General features: G+C 52.5%; 1 protein-coding gene across 1 annotated transcript; it reads left to right on the forward strand.

Moving 5' to 3' along the window:
- Window positions 1-22: 22 nt before the first annotated feature.
- ZGPAT (zinc finger CCCH-type and G-patch domain containing) lies at window positions 23-12,290 on the forward strand. Its single transcript, XM_030841551.3, has 6 exons — window positions 23-1,138; window positions 9,951-10,084; window positions 10,305-10,460; window positions 11,112-11,231; window positions 11,318-11,726; window positions 11,871-12,290. Exons 1-6 carry the CDS (start codon window positions 555-557, stop codon window positions 12,007-12,009), a joined length of 1,542 nt encoding a protein of 513 aa, XP_030697411.2. The 5' UTR covers window positions 23-554; the 3' UTR covers window positions 12,010-12,290.
- Window positions 12,291-12,524: the final 234 nt, after the last annotated feature.

Below are 12,524 nucleotides of genomic sequence, written 5' to 3' on the forward strand. Positions count from 1 at the left end.
CGCCAGGCACTTCCGGCGGCGGCGGCGGCGCTCGGGCGGAAGTGCCTGTCGGTTGCGGGGGCGGAAGCGGGCGTGGGGCGTCTTTGGCCGGTGAGGCCGGGAGGCCGTCTGTGGCGGCGGCCGGGAGACTGCGCAGAGGAGGGCCGGAGGCGAGGGGGTCTGGGCGACTGGGCCTGGGCCCTTGGTGGCAGGCCGAGCGGGGGCGGGCGGCGCGGGGCCCGGGGGGTGGGCCCGGCCGGGGGCATCGGGCTGGGACGCAGATACCCCGGATGAACTTGACGGCAGCTCCCGGGAAGGGAGCGGAGGCCGTGGGGCCAGCGGCCAAGGGCTGGCTCTGGCTCTTTTTCTCGGAGGTGGAAACTTCTCTCGGCCCAAACGGGAGGCAGGGCGGTTGACGGTTCCGCAGGCTGTCCGCCGAGGGCGGCGGTTGGCCAGCGCTCAGTACTAGCCTCGCGGGGACGGCCGGTCCCGGGTTCATCCGGCTTCTCTTCCCCGCATCTCTGGCTCCCACGCCTCCCCTCTGAGGACCCAGGAACCCGGCCCCTCCCGGCAGGATGGACGAGGAGAGCCTGCAGACCGCCCTCCGGACCTACGACGCGCAGCTGCAGCAGGTGGAGCTGGCTCTGGGCACTGGCCTGGATCCCTCGGAGCTGGCAGATCTGCGCCAGCTGCAGGGGGACCTGAAGGAGCTGATCGAGCTCACTGAGGCCAGCCTGGTGTCCGTCAGGAAGAGCAAGCTGCTGGCGGCGCTGGATGGAGAGCGCCCAGCCCAGGAGGATGCTGAGTACTTGGCTTTCCAGGAGGCCATTGCTGAGGCAGTGGAGGTGCCAGTAGCCCCCGAGGCAGAATTGGAGACTGTTCCTATGAGAGAGACCGGGCCAGGACCCACGGAGCCTGGGCGGGAGGAGGACGATGGGGAGGACGAGGACGGGGCAGAGCTGAGTGGGAGGAAGGTGAACGCCCCCTACTACAGTACCTGGGGAACCCTGGAGTATCACAACGCCATGATCGTGGGCACCGAGGAGATGGATGATGGCTCTCCGGGCGTGCGCGTACTCTATCTCTACCCCACTCACAAGTCCCTGAAGCCTTGCCCGTTCTTCCTGGAGGGGAAGTGCCGTTTCCAGGAAAGCTGCAGGTAAGGCCTGGGTTCCCGGGGCCCCTGGGGTCGTGGGGGGGGGGTGGATTGCACACAGGATCAGGGGCTAGGTGGGCCCTCTGGGCTTTGAAGTTTTGTGCTTCTTTGCCCAGCAGAGTGCTGACAAGAAGAGACCGTGGGGGACAGGGGATTCTTCTAGCAGTGTCCTTGTTTAGGTGTTTAGTTGGATTTTCCCTGGGTAGATGAAGAAGTATGGAAGGGCTGATGTTGAAAAGAATGGACTCCCCCCCCCGCCCCCATCACCAGTTTTATTCTTCAGAATGAAACTTCTAAAATTTGCTTTTTTTTTTTTTTTTTGCGGTACGCGGGCCCCTCACTGTTGTGGCCTCTCCCGTTGCGGAGCACAGGCTCCGGACGCGCAGGCCCAGCGGCCATGGCTCACGGGCCCAGCCGCTCCGCGGCATGTGGGATCTTCCCGGACCGGGGCACGAACCCGTGTCCCCTGCATCGGCAGGCGGACTCTCAACCACTGCGCCACCAGGGAAGCCCTAAAATTTGCTTTTATTATAGAAACTTGATTATAGAAGTTGTGAAACATGTGAAGTTGGAGGGAGTAGTGTACAGGTTGCCCGTGCTCCAGCTTCAGGCGTCATTGTCTGTCAAGATCGTGCCAGTCTTGTTTCAACTCTTCCTGCCTCTGGATTACCTTAAAGCAAGTTGTAGAAATTACTGGGCTTTCTCTTATAAATACTTCAGGATACTACCCTAACCTGAGTGATAAGGATGTTATTTTAAAAACCATCTCCGTGTCGCTGTCACACTTAACAGAATTTAACAGTAATACTTTGTTCGTATTCAAATTTCCACAGTTGTAATGATGTTGCTTTTTGCTTAAGCACATGACTTTAACTTTGCTTCTTTTTACTTTTTCTTTGCAAAGAATACTTATCGAGATTTCCAATAGATGATTTTCTTTTTTAGCCAATAGTCCAGAGTAACTTCCTTTAGTTCTTCCGTTGTCTTATTTCTTTATAGATTCTTGCTGGGCCCTAAGTCTTACTTGCTACATTTGCCCCTTTTTTCCTTTCATTCCCTGTAAGTTTTGTGAAAGGCGTAGCGTGCACACAGGGAAGTGCACGACAAATCAGTCATAAGCCTCCTCCAGCTTCCACAGGGTGGGTGCGCCCCTATCCTCAGCAAACAGTCATGGAGCAGAGGAGGGGGCCCTCCATCCTTTCTGCCACTGGTCCCTCCGGAGGGTTCCTCCCCATCCCTGTGCCATGTCCTGTGTGGTGATGAGAACTAACGTGTCCCTGTGCTGCGTCCTCTGGGCAGGCACTGTTCCGAGGGTTTCATGCGTATTAACTCACCTGGCAGCAGGCCCGCCAGGTAGGCCGTAAGGCTGCTGTGGTCGCTGGGCCTCCCAGGCAGCCAGGCTCTGAGACGGGCCGGCTCCCCTCTGCCGTGGTCTCAGCTGCTGCCTGCTGTCAGCTTTAGGCCCAACCCATGCAGCCCACGAACATGCCCCTCACCACCACCCTGGTCTGATAGTTATTTTCTTGCATTTGTTTTGGATTTTTAAAATTTACTTATTTAAAATTTTATTTTAAAGATAAAATAGTGTTGAAGCACCCTGTGGCCCACTGCTCTGTCGCAGCCCCTCCCCTTCTTGGGAGGCTCGTTGGCACATCTGTGGTGTGTTTCCCTCTAGTACACATGAGACCTTTATAGACACGTGTATCTGTGAATAGGACATATTTGTGCTTTATTTTCTGATTAAGTGGTTAGCATGCAGGATGCTTCGTTTTGCAGCTCTTCTCAGAGAGCGTGTCTGTGAGAAAAGTCCACGTTGATGTTTATAGAAATATTTTGTGCATTTTAACTGCTGTGTTATTTTCCTCATGAATATGCCACATTTTATTCTGTCTCCTGGTGTTTCCCAGTTTGTTTGTTTTTTTAAATTTATTGGTTGAATGCTGCGCGCGGGCTTTCTCTAGTTGAGGTGAGTGGGGGCTACTCTTCATTGAGGTGCACGGGCTTCTTATTGCTGTGGCTTCTCTTGTTGCAGAGCACGGGCTGTAGAGCACAGGCTCAGTAGTTGTGGCACGCAGGCTCAGCAGTTGTAGCTCGTGGGCTGTAGAGCACAGGCTCAGTAGTTGTGGCGCACGGGCTTAGTTGCTCCGCGGCATGTGGGATCTTCCCGGACCAGGGCTCAAACCTGTGTCCCCTGCATTGGCAGGCGGATTCTTAACCACTGCGCCACCAGGGAAGTCCATTTTCCCAGTTGTTATTTATTACAAACAACGTGCTGTGAACATCCTAGTGCACATCTTTCATCCCTGGTGAGAATGTCCCCGGTGTGTAGCAGTGTGGAGAACACGCGCATTTTCTGTCCTTGTGCGCCGTACGGTTCCCAGTCCCTGGTCTGCTCCGTAGTCACCCTCGGTCACGTTCTCTTACTTGCGAATTCGTGCCCACTGAGAGCTGGGGATGTGATCTTGATTGAACTTGTATTTCCTTGATTATTAGCAAGATTGAGCATTTTTTCGTACATTTGTTCTAACTTCATCATTCTGTTTCAATGTCCTTATCAGTAAAAACAGAGATGAGGATGTCTCTCGCAGTTGTTGGGAGAACGGGATGCGTTAATAGAAGTAAAAGAATATTGAACAGTAGCTAACGTGTAGTAAGGACACAGTGAACTTCAAATTTTTATCTTGTTATTGTAAAATAAAATCAGACAGAGGAAGTAAAGAAGTAGCATGAGGAATCATTGTAACATCCTAGTACTCGCTGCTCAGATCAAAACTACAAATTTGCCAATTACCCCACGAGCCCCTCTGTTTGCCTCAGCCCAGACACAGCCTTCTCCCTCTGCCAAAAAGAAGCACTGTCTCGACTTTTATGATAATCACTTCCTTGTGTTCTTTGTTGCTTATCACTCAGGTGCGGCCGGGTGTAAACGTTGTAGTTTAATCTTGCTCGCTTTTTAAGGCTGCTGAGTCTGCACCCCGCCCCCCCACCCCTGCCTTTCCTGGCCTCACAGTTTCACTGTTGAAGGACCAGACCCTTTGACTGTCACCGACCGCCCTGGTGCAGCCCAGCATGTTCCTGTGTTCACCGCAGGCTGGCATCTGGATCCAGGGACCTGGTCACACTCAGGACCCCCAGTTGGGCATGTCTCTAGGTGTTGTGCTTTCGTCAGGAGGCACCTGATGTATAGCTGCCAACGGTGCTCAACGCCGAGATCCACTGATACAGTGTGGATTGCAAAAAAGAGCTCTTTAATTCTGTCAGTTCATTTACTAGCCGAACGTTATAGAGAGATGCCTTTCCTTGTCTACAATTTGGCTATCTAGTGGTACAGATCATATGGAAAAGGCAGGGTAACGCCGGACTTTTCTGTTTTGTTTCCTTGGTTTCCAAGATAGCAAATTGGTTCTCTTTCATCCTGAGGTGATAAATTGGCTTTTAAAAAATATTTAATATCCATATGGACTGATGGATTTAAATATATTTGATGAATTTCAGTCCATGAAGATTCTGATCTTTTTCTTTTTTTTCTTTGTGGTACGCGGGCCACTCACTGTTGCCTCTCCTTTTGTGGAGCACAGGCTCTGGACGTGCAGGCTCAGGGGCCATGGCTCACGGGCCCAGCCGCTCCGCGGCATGTGGTATCCTCCCGGACCGGGACACGAACCCGTGTCCCCTGCATCGGCAGGCGGACTCTCAACCACTGTGCCACCAGGGAAGCCCAGATTCTTATCTTTATTGAGACTCAAATTGTCTCACCCTTGTCAAGTGGGAGCTTCTTCAGGTTGGCTCCCACATCCTTTTGACACAGCCCCAGGAGTCACGGTTTCCCACAGTCATCTGCATTCTTCCTACCCCAGACCTGAAGGCACCCAAGTCTCCAAGAAGCCCTGGTTTCTTTTAATGGGAGATGGTATTTCACAACCCACAGTGGGGGCACTGGGATGTACTTTGCTGCTAGTTGGTTCATTGCTGTAGGCTTTTTTAGCAGACGGACCTAGGAAATACAGGTGGACACACACTAATGTACATGTTAATGTATATGTACCCATACCACATACTTATGTTTTTAAGGACAAATACTTTGTGAATTTATACTGATATTTTCAATTCAAATTAAGGATTGCAGTGTTTCTACTTAATCTTTTCTGGATCACATCCGTATTTCCTTCTTTATGCCAGGACTCTGGTTCTCAAGGACATAGGGAATGATGGGCTCCAAAGGACCCATAATTAATTTGTTTTATCCCATTTTACACACACAGGACACTCAGAATAACATTCATTCATTCTTCCATTATGATGATTGAAAACTGTTAAAAGCATTTTTACACGTACTACTACCCACATTCTCCCTCTGTCTTTGTGATTGCACTAGACCTGCGTTGTTGGATCTTGTGGCCGTTACAGCCATTGTTTCCCTTTTACTCCCAACCTTAGTTCTAGAGGGACCTTTGCATTTCATGCTTACCATCATTCGATCTGTTGGGGTCTTTTTAGCATTTCGGTTGTATGAGACTCGTTTTCTGGTAGGTTCTTCAGGAAGGGCTCACAGGAATAATGTTTTCAGAGATCTGACATGTTGATTAGGTTCTGTTTGTGTCTTTTATACTGGAAGAGCAGTTTTGTTGAATACATTAAGTCCCCTACATATGAACGAATTCTGTTCTGAGAGTGCGTTTGTAAGTGCAATTTGTTCATAAGTCCAACAAAGTTAGCCTAGGTACCCAACAAACACAATCAGCTATATAGTATTGTACTGTAATAGGCTGTTAGTACTTTTCACACAAGTAATATATAAAAAATAACACAAAAAATAAAACATTTTAAATCTTACAGTACCTTGAGAAGTACAGTAGTACAGTACAACAGCTGACATGCAGTGGCACATTTGCATCTTTGAAAGTTCGCAACTTGAAGGTTCATATGTAGGGGACTTACTGTATAAGATTCTTATCTCGTATTACTTTCCTTGAATATTTCATATAACTTATTCTATTTTGATATAAAATATTGTTGAAAATTTCCCTTGTAAATCACATGCTCTAATGGTGTAAGGGTCCAGCTTCATTCTTTTGCATGTAGGTATCCAGTTTCCCAGTACCATTTGTTGAAAGAACTGTCCTTTCCCCATTGAATTGTCATGACACCCCTGACGAGACCTGACTGATGTGTGTGAGGGGTTATTTCTGGGTTCTCTCATCCAGTTCATTGGTCCACACCAATGGACTGGATGTGTTTATGCCAGTACATACTGTTTGGATGACTGTAGCTTTGTAGTAAGTTTTGAAGTCAGGAAGTACATAGTCCTCAAACATTTTTTCTTCTTCTCAAAGATTCTTTTGGCTATTCAAGATCCATTCCATTTCCATATGAATTTTAAAATCAGCTTGTCCAATTCTGTGTAAAAGAAGATTGGAATTTTGATAGGAATTGCATTGCATCTGTAGATCAATGTGGGTAGTATTGCCATCCTAATAATATGAAGTCTTCTAATTTATGAACATGGGATCTTTTTCCAATTATGTAGGTCTTCTTTAATTTCTTTCAGCAATGTTCTGTAGTTGTAGTTCACAAGCCTTGGTTAAATTTATTTCTAAGTATTTTATTCACTTTCATGCTGCTGTAAATGAAATTATTTCATTTTTAGATTGTGCATTTATAGTGTATTAATATGCAACTGATCTTTCTATGTTGATCTTATATCCTATAACACTATCAAATTCATTTTTTAGCTCTAATAGGATTTTTTTCTGGATTATTTAGGGCTTTCTATATATACAGTTATGTCATTGACAAATAGAGGTACTTTTGCTTCTTTTTTTTTTTTAATTTTTTTTTTGGCTGCACTGGGTCTTCGTTGCTGTTCTCGGGCTTTCTCTAGTTGCGGCGAACAGGGGGCTACTCTTCATTGTGGTCCGCGGGCTTCTCACTGCAGTGGTTTCTCCTGTTGTGGAGCATGGGCTCTAGGCACGCAGGCCTCAGTAGGTGTGGCACGCGGGCTCAGTAATTGTGGCTCGCGGGCGCTAGAGCGCAAGCCCAGTAGTGGCGCAGGGGCTTAGCTGCTCCGTGGCATGTGGGAGCTTCCCAGACCAGGGCTCTAACCTGTGTCCGCTGCATTGGCAGGCAGATTCCTAACCACTGTGCCACCAGGGAAGCCCACTGTTGCTTCTTCCCTTCCAATTTGGATGGCTTTTATTTATTTTTCTTGCTTAACTGCTCCGCCTAGAACTTCCAATACTACACTGAATAGAAGTAGCGAGAGCAGCCATCCTTGTCTTGTTCCTGATCTTAGGGGGGAAGCACCCAGTCTCTCACCACTGAGTGTGATGTGAGCTGTGGGTTTTCCATCGTTGCTGTTTATCAGGTTGAGTGTTGTTTTGGTTGTTTTTTTAAAATCTATTTATTTATTTTTGGCTGCATTTGGTCTTTGTTGCTGTGTACGGGCTTTCTGTAGTTGCGGCCAGAGGGGGCTACTCTTTGTTGTGGTGCGCGGGCTTCTCATTGCAGTGGCTTCTCTTGTTGTGGAGCGCGGGCTCTAGGGGCACGGGCTTCAGTAGTTGTGGCACGTGGACTCAGTAGTTGCGGCTCGCTGGCTCTAGAGCGCAGGCTCAGTAGTTGTGGCACACAGGCTTAGTTGCTCTGTGGCATGTGGGATCTTCCAAGACGAGGGCTCAGACCCGTGTGCCCTGCATTGGCAGGCGGATTCTTAACCCCTGCGCCACCAGGGAAGCCCCTGAGTGTTTTTAACATGCAAGGGTGTTGCATTTTTTCAAGTATCTTTTGTATATCGGTTGACGTGCTAGTTTTCTATTAATGTGCTCTGTTTTATTGAATGGCTTTCATGTGTTGAACCACCCTTGCATTCCTGGGATAAACCGAACTGAGTTGTGGTGTATACTCATTCTAAATGCTCGTTTTTTGGTTCAAGTTTTTACTTGTTCTGGAGTGTATTTTCGTGAATGTTGTGAAGCAGATGATCGAGTGGGGTGGTGTTGGGGTTTTCTGTATGGGAACCAATTTTTAATGTTCTCCTTATGAAATCCGCAGTGTGTGTTCCCCTGCCTCATGGGTAACGCCTCCCCTGTCCTGCATGAAGTTTGTTGTATGAGAGGCTCTTCCTGGGTGCACTTCGTTCCATTGATCAGGCTGCCTGTGCTCTTGGTTGACGTTTGTTTCATGGACACGCCGTTAACTACTCCCCATGGTTGGGAACTTAGGTTATTTCCAAATCTTTCGTGTTTGGGTCACATCCTTCTGGCTCAGTCCTTACATACTTTCATTATTGTTGTTTTAGGGTCATTCCCTAGAAGCGCTTGCTGGATTAAGGGAGACACCAAATTTTAGGGCTTCTAAGAGTACCAAAGATTCCTGCAGGGAGGTTTAGTTGGTGGTGTCTGTAGTGTCTGGGTGTGTTGAGGGGTGTTTGGCCAAATTCACCGAGTCTGGGCATCTTTCTTCGGTTGAAGAGGGCTTTTCAACCACTGTGCCCACTGTAGGACACGTGGGCCAGTTTTGCAGCTGCTGGTGCCACTGACCGTTGGTGGTACCCTGGGGGCCTGAGGACAGTCAGGGGTGAGAAGGAACGGGCCAGAACCCCGCCAGGGAGGCATCCGAGGCCACCTTTGTTTGCTCCTGGAAGGTGACTGAAATGCCTTGTTTCCCCTCCTTTCTCCCCATGGCCTCCACCTAGGAGGCCAGCCACGGCAGGGCTGGCTGTGTGTCCGGAGCGAGTGCCTGTCTTCACTTACTCTCATGGGCTTAGAACCGCTTCCTCCTTGAAATGGGGGCACAGCAGGAGATGTGTGCGTGGTTGCTTCATGTCTTTATTTGGCAAAGTTAAAGGTTGCAGCCCTATGTTCCCACTTCCTCCCCCACCTCCTCTCTCCCGGTTTTCATTTTGGTTTCACTGTTTCACTGACATCTAGAAGTCGAGGCAGCACTGTTACAACAGCTCTTCCTAATTGGCTGGGGAGGACTCAGTCCTGTGAGAGCACGCAGACACACTTGCCTTGATGACCTGTTGTATCTGGTGGAGAGGCGCCGGGGAGCTCTCTTCACAAGGATGTCTACCAGCCATGTGTGTGCCTGTGTATACATGACTCTAGCCCAGAAGGCTGGGGAGAAACTCGAAGCATCTTTTCCTCAGGGTACCCAGGTCCATCCTGAGAGTGAGAGCACAAGCACAAGTGTGTGTGTCCATACATATGCATGCACACATGTACACATGTATGCACACGTCCACACATGTGTGCATGTACATTGCATACGTGTGTGGGTGAGTGTGTATACTGTGTGTGTACCTATATGTACACACGTTTGTGTGCATGTGTGTATGCACGTGTGCATGAGTATATGTGTGCCTGTGCATACTTGTGTGCGCGTGTATGTACACATACATGTGTGTTTGTGCACGTGTGTGCATGCACGCATAAATGTGTGGGTGTGTTGTGCATGTGTGTGTATACGTATGCATGTATGGGCATGGATGTGTGTGTGTGCACGTGTGCATGGGTTGTGTGCATACATGCGTACGTATGTGTTCAGTGTATATTGTGTGTGCACGTGTGAGTGGGTGTGTATTGTGTGCATGTTTATACACGTGTGTGTTCAGTGGATGTGTGTACATGTGTGCATGGGTGTGTGTGTCATATTTTTGTACACACGTGTTCAGCAGATATGTATATAGATGTGTGTGTCTGTCTCCCCGTCCATCCTTCCTGTCCAGGCGGTGTCCAGGCAGGTAGACGGGATTCTCCCGGCTCACGGGGCCCTGGTGGCCGTGTCTGAGTCTGCATCCCTATGGCCCTCTCTGCAGGTTCTCCCATGGGCAGGTGGTCTCTGTGGATGAGCTGCGCCCCTTCCAAGACCCGGACCTGAGCTCCCTGCAGGCCGGCTCTGCGTGTCTGGCCAAGCGGCAGGATGGCCTCTGGCACCCAGCGCGGATCACTGGTGAGGCTGCCTGGGGCCTCCCTGATGGGGTCCTTTCTGGGAACCCTCCCCGTGTGTCACATGTTAGTCCTGCCCAACAACTCCTCTGTTTGGGCATTGGGATCCCACCCCACGCCCAAGAGGAGCAAGGCCCCGCCTTGGCCCCGCCCTGCTCCCAGCTTCCAGAGTGGCTCCTTCCATGTGTTAAGGCCACTGCCCTGCTGCCTCTGTGCCCCCCCAGATGTGGACAGTGGCTACTACACGGTCAAATTTGACTCTCTGCTGTTGAAAGAGGCCGTGGTGGAGGGGGACAGCATCCTGCCCCCGCTGCGCTCGGAGCCCGCAGGTTCCTCTGACTCAGACGGCAGTGACATGGACGACCCCAGCTATGCTCGAGGTATGGCTGCTGCCACCCCGAGAGGCTCCTGGCTGGCAGGGTCCCATACTGTGGTCAGTACGAGGACGCGCTTGGGGCAGACGCGAGGCCCCCACAGCGGGCAGGGGAGATGAGAGGGTGCGTGATGGGTCTGGGGCAGGTCCGGAGACCCACAGATGCAGAAACCCAGAATGATGACAGTCCCACGCGAGCCACAGGAGTAGGTGGGACGCACAGGAAGGGACGGTTTCCTGCAGGGCATGGGGACCTGGCGGGTGGACAGAGGAACTGGCTAGCAGTGTCTGGCCCTCCCCCAGGGGGGTGTCCGCCTGGGATCTGTTAGCCAAGTTGTCCATGCTGATGGAGGGGAGGACTGAGCCGCCAGGTAGAGGCGAGTACTGCTCTCTGTTAAGGGAACGGCAGCACCCACCTCCAGGGAATAGGATGGGGGCCACCACGTGACCAGGCTGTGACCCTGAAGTGTGGAGAGGGCTGGGTTCTGCCACAGGCTCTGCCTGTTGTGCTCACCACACAGCCCTGGGCAACTGGCAGGGAGCCAGGGGTGCTGGGGATTGGCCCTGGCCCAGAGCTGAGCTCTTGGGCTAACCTTGGCCGGAGCCCAGGATGCCCCGTATCCAGCTGGGTTAAGCTGTTGCCCTCTGATGCCTGCAGTGGTGGAACCTGCTGCTGCTGACCCCGGGACCTGCAGCTCCGCCTTCGCCGGCTGGGAGGTGCACACGCGGGGCATCGGCTCCAGACTCCTCGCCAAGATGGGCTATGAGTTTGGCAAGGGTGAGTGTGTGCTGCACGGGGGGGTGAAGGGCTCCCTCAGCACGGCCCCAGAGTCCAGTGGCAGTGCCAGCTCGGTGTACCCCCAGGTCTGGGCCGGCATGCGGAGGGCCGGGTGGAGCCCATCCACGCTGTGGTGCTGCCGCGAGGGAAGTCGCTGGACCAGTGTGCGGAGATCCTGCAGAAGAGGACCAGGGGCAGCCAGGCTGGCGCCAGCAGGCCCCCAAAATGCCGGGGCAGAGGGGGTGGGCCTAGGGGCCGCCCACCGTCTCGCAATGTGTTTGACTTCCTGAACGAGAAGCTGAAAGGCGGGGCCCCCGGGGCCCTGGAGGCGGGGGTGGCGCCCCCGGGAAGGAGGAGTGGCGAGGAGGTGTACCACGCCAGCAGGAGTGCCAAGCGCGCCCTGAGCCTGCAGCTCTTCCAGACGGAGGAGAAGATCGAGCAGACCCAGCGAGCCATCCGGGGCATCCAGGAGGCCCTTGCCCGCAATGCTGGCCGGTACGTGTGGGCCCTGCCCGAGCCACGCCGCACCCCTGCCCGTGGTGCCTGGGTGAGAGCTCGCCCCGACCTGAGGGCGGCGGGCCAGATCTGAGGAGGGGCTGGAGGATGATGGGCAGTGCTGAATGGCGGGCCCTTCCCCAGGCACAGCGTGACAGCAGCCCAGCTGCAGGAGAAGCTGGCGGGAGCCCAGCGGCAGCTGGGGCAGCTCCGGGCCCAGGAGGCGGGCCTGCAGAGGGAACAGAGGAAGGCGGACACCCACAAGAAGATGACCGAGTTCTAGGGCCCCGACACGTGGCGTGGACAGAGCTCAGGGACCCCGGCTCCCGCTGCCTTCAGGAAGACCAGCTGTCGCTCGACAGCTAGAATGCCACCGGAAGAGGGGCCAGCCCTCACAGTTGGCCTTCTTGCCGGCCTTGGGCATGTGGCCACTGCTGAGAGGAGACAGGCTGCAGGGGTCCCTGTCAGGTCCCTTCCTGACACTTCCTTGACCATTGAGCCCACCTGCCAGTGTCCTGGGCTGTCTCCTGAGCAAGGACATTAAAGTGACTTTGTTGCAGTGTCTTTTAGTGGAGGCTCGGCTGGCTGTGGAGGAGGAGGGGTCTTTGCACCGGGTCACGGGGCTGGGCTGGAGGGGTCCTGAGTGAGGGTGCTGCGCAGCACCCTGCCCAGAGGCAGAGGGCCCGGGAGGACGGGCATCCTTGCTGCTCTCCCAGATGCGGTCACAGCCTAGGGTGCCCCTCACATTGCCTGACACCCATAGACAGGTGAGCCCGGTGCTGCAGTGATGGAAGGAGA

Source organism: Globicephala melas, chromosome 15, assembly GCF_963455315.2.
Source record: "Globicephala melas chromosome 15, mGloMel1.2, whole genome shotgun sequence".
NCBI classification, from domain to species: Eukaryota; Metazoa; Chordata; class Mammalia; order Artiodactyla; family Delphinidae; genus Globicephala; species Globicephala melas.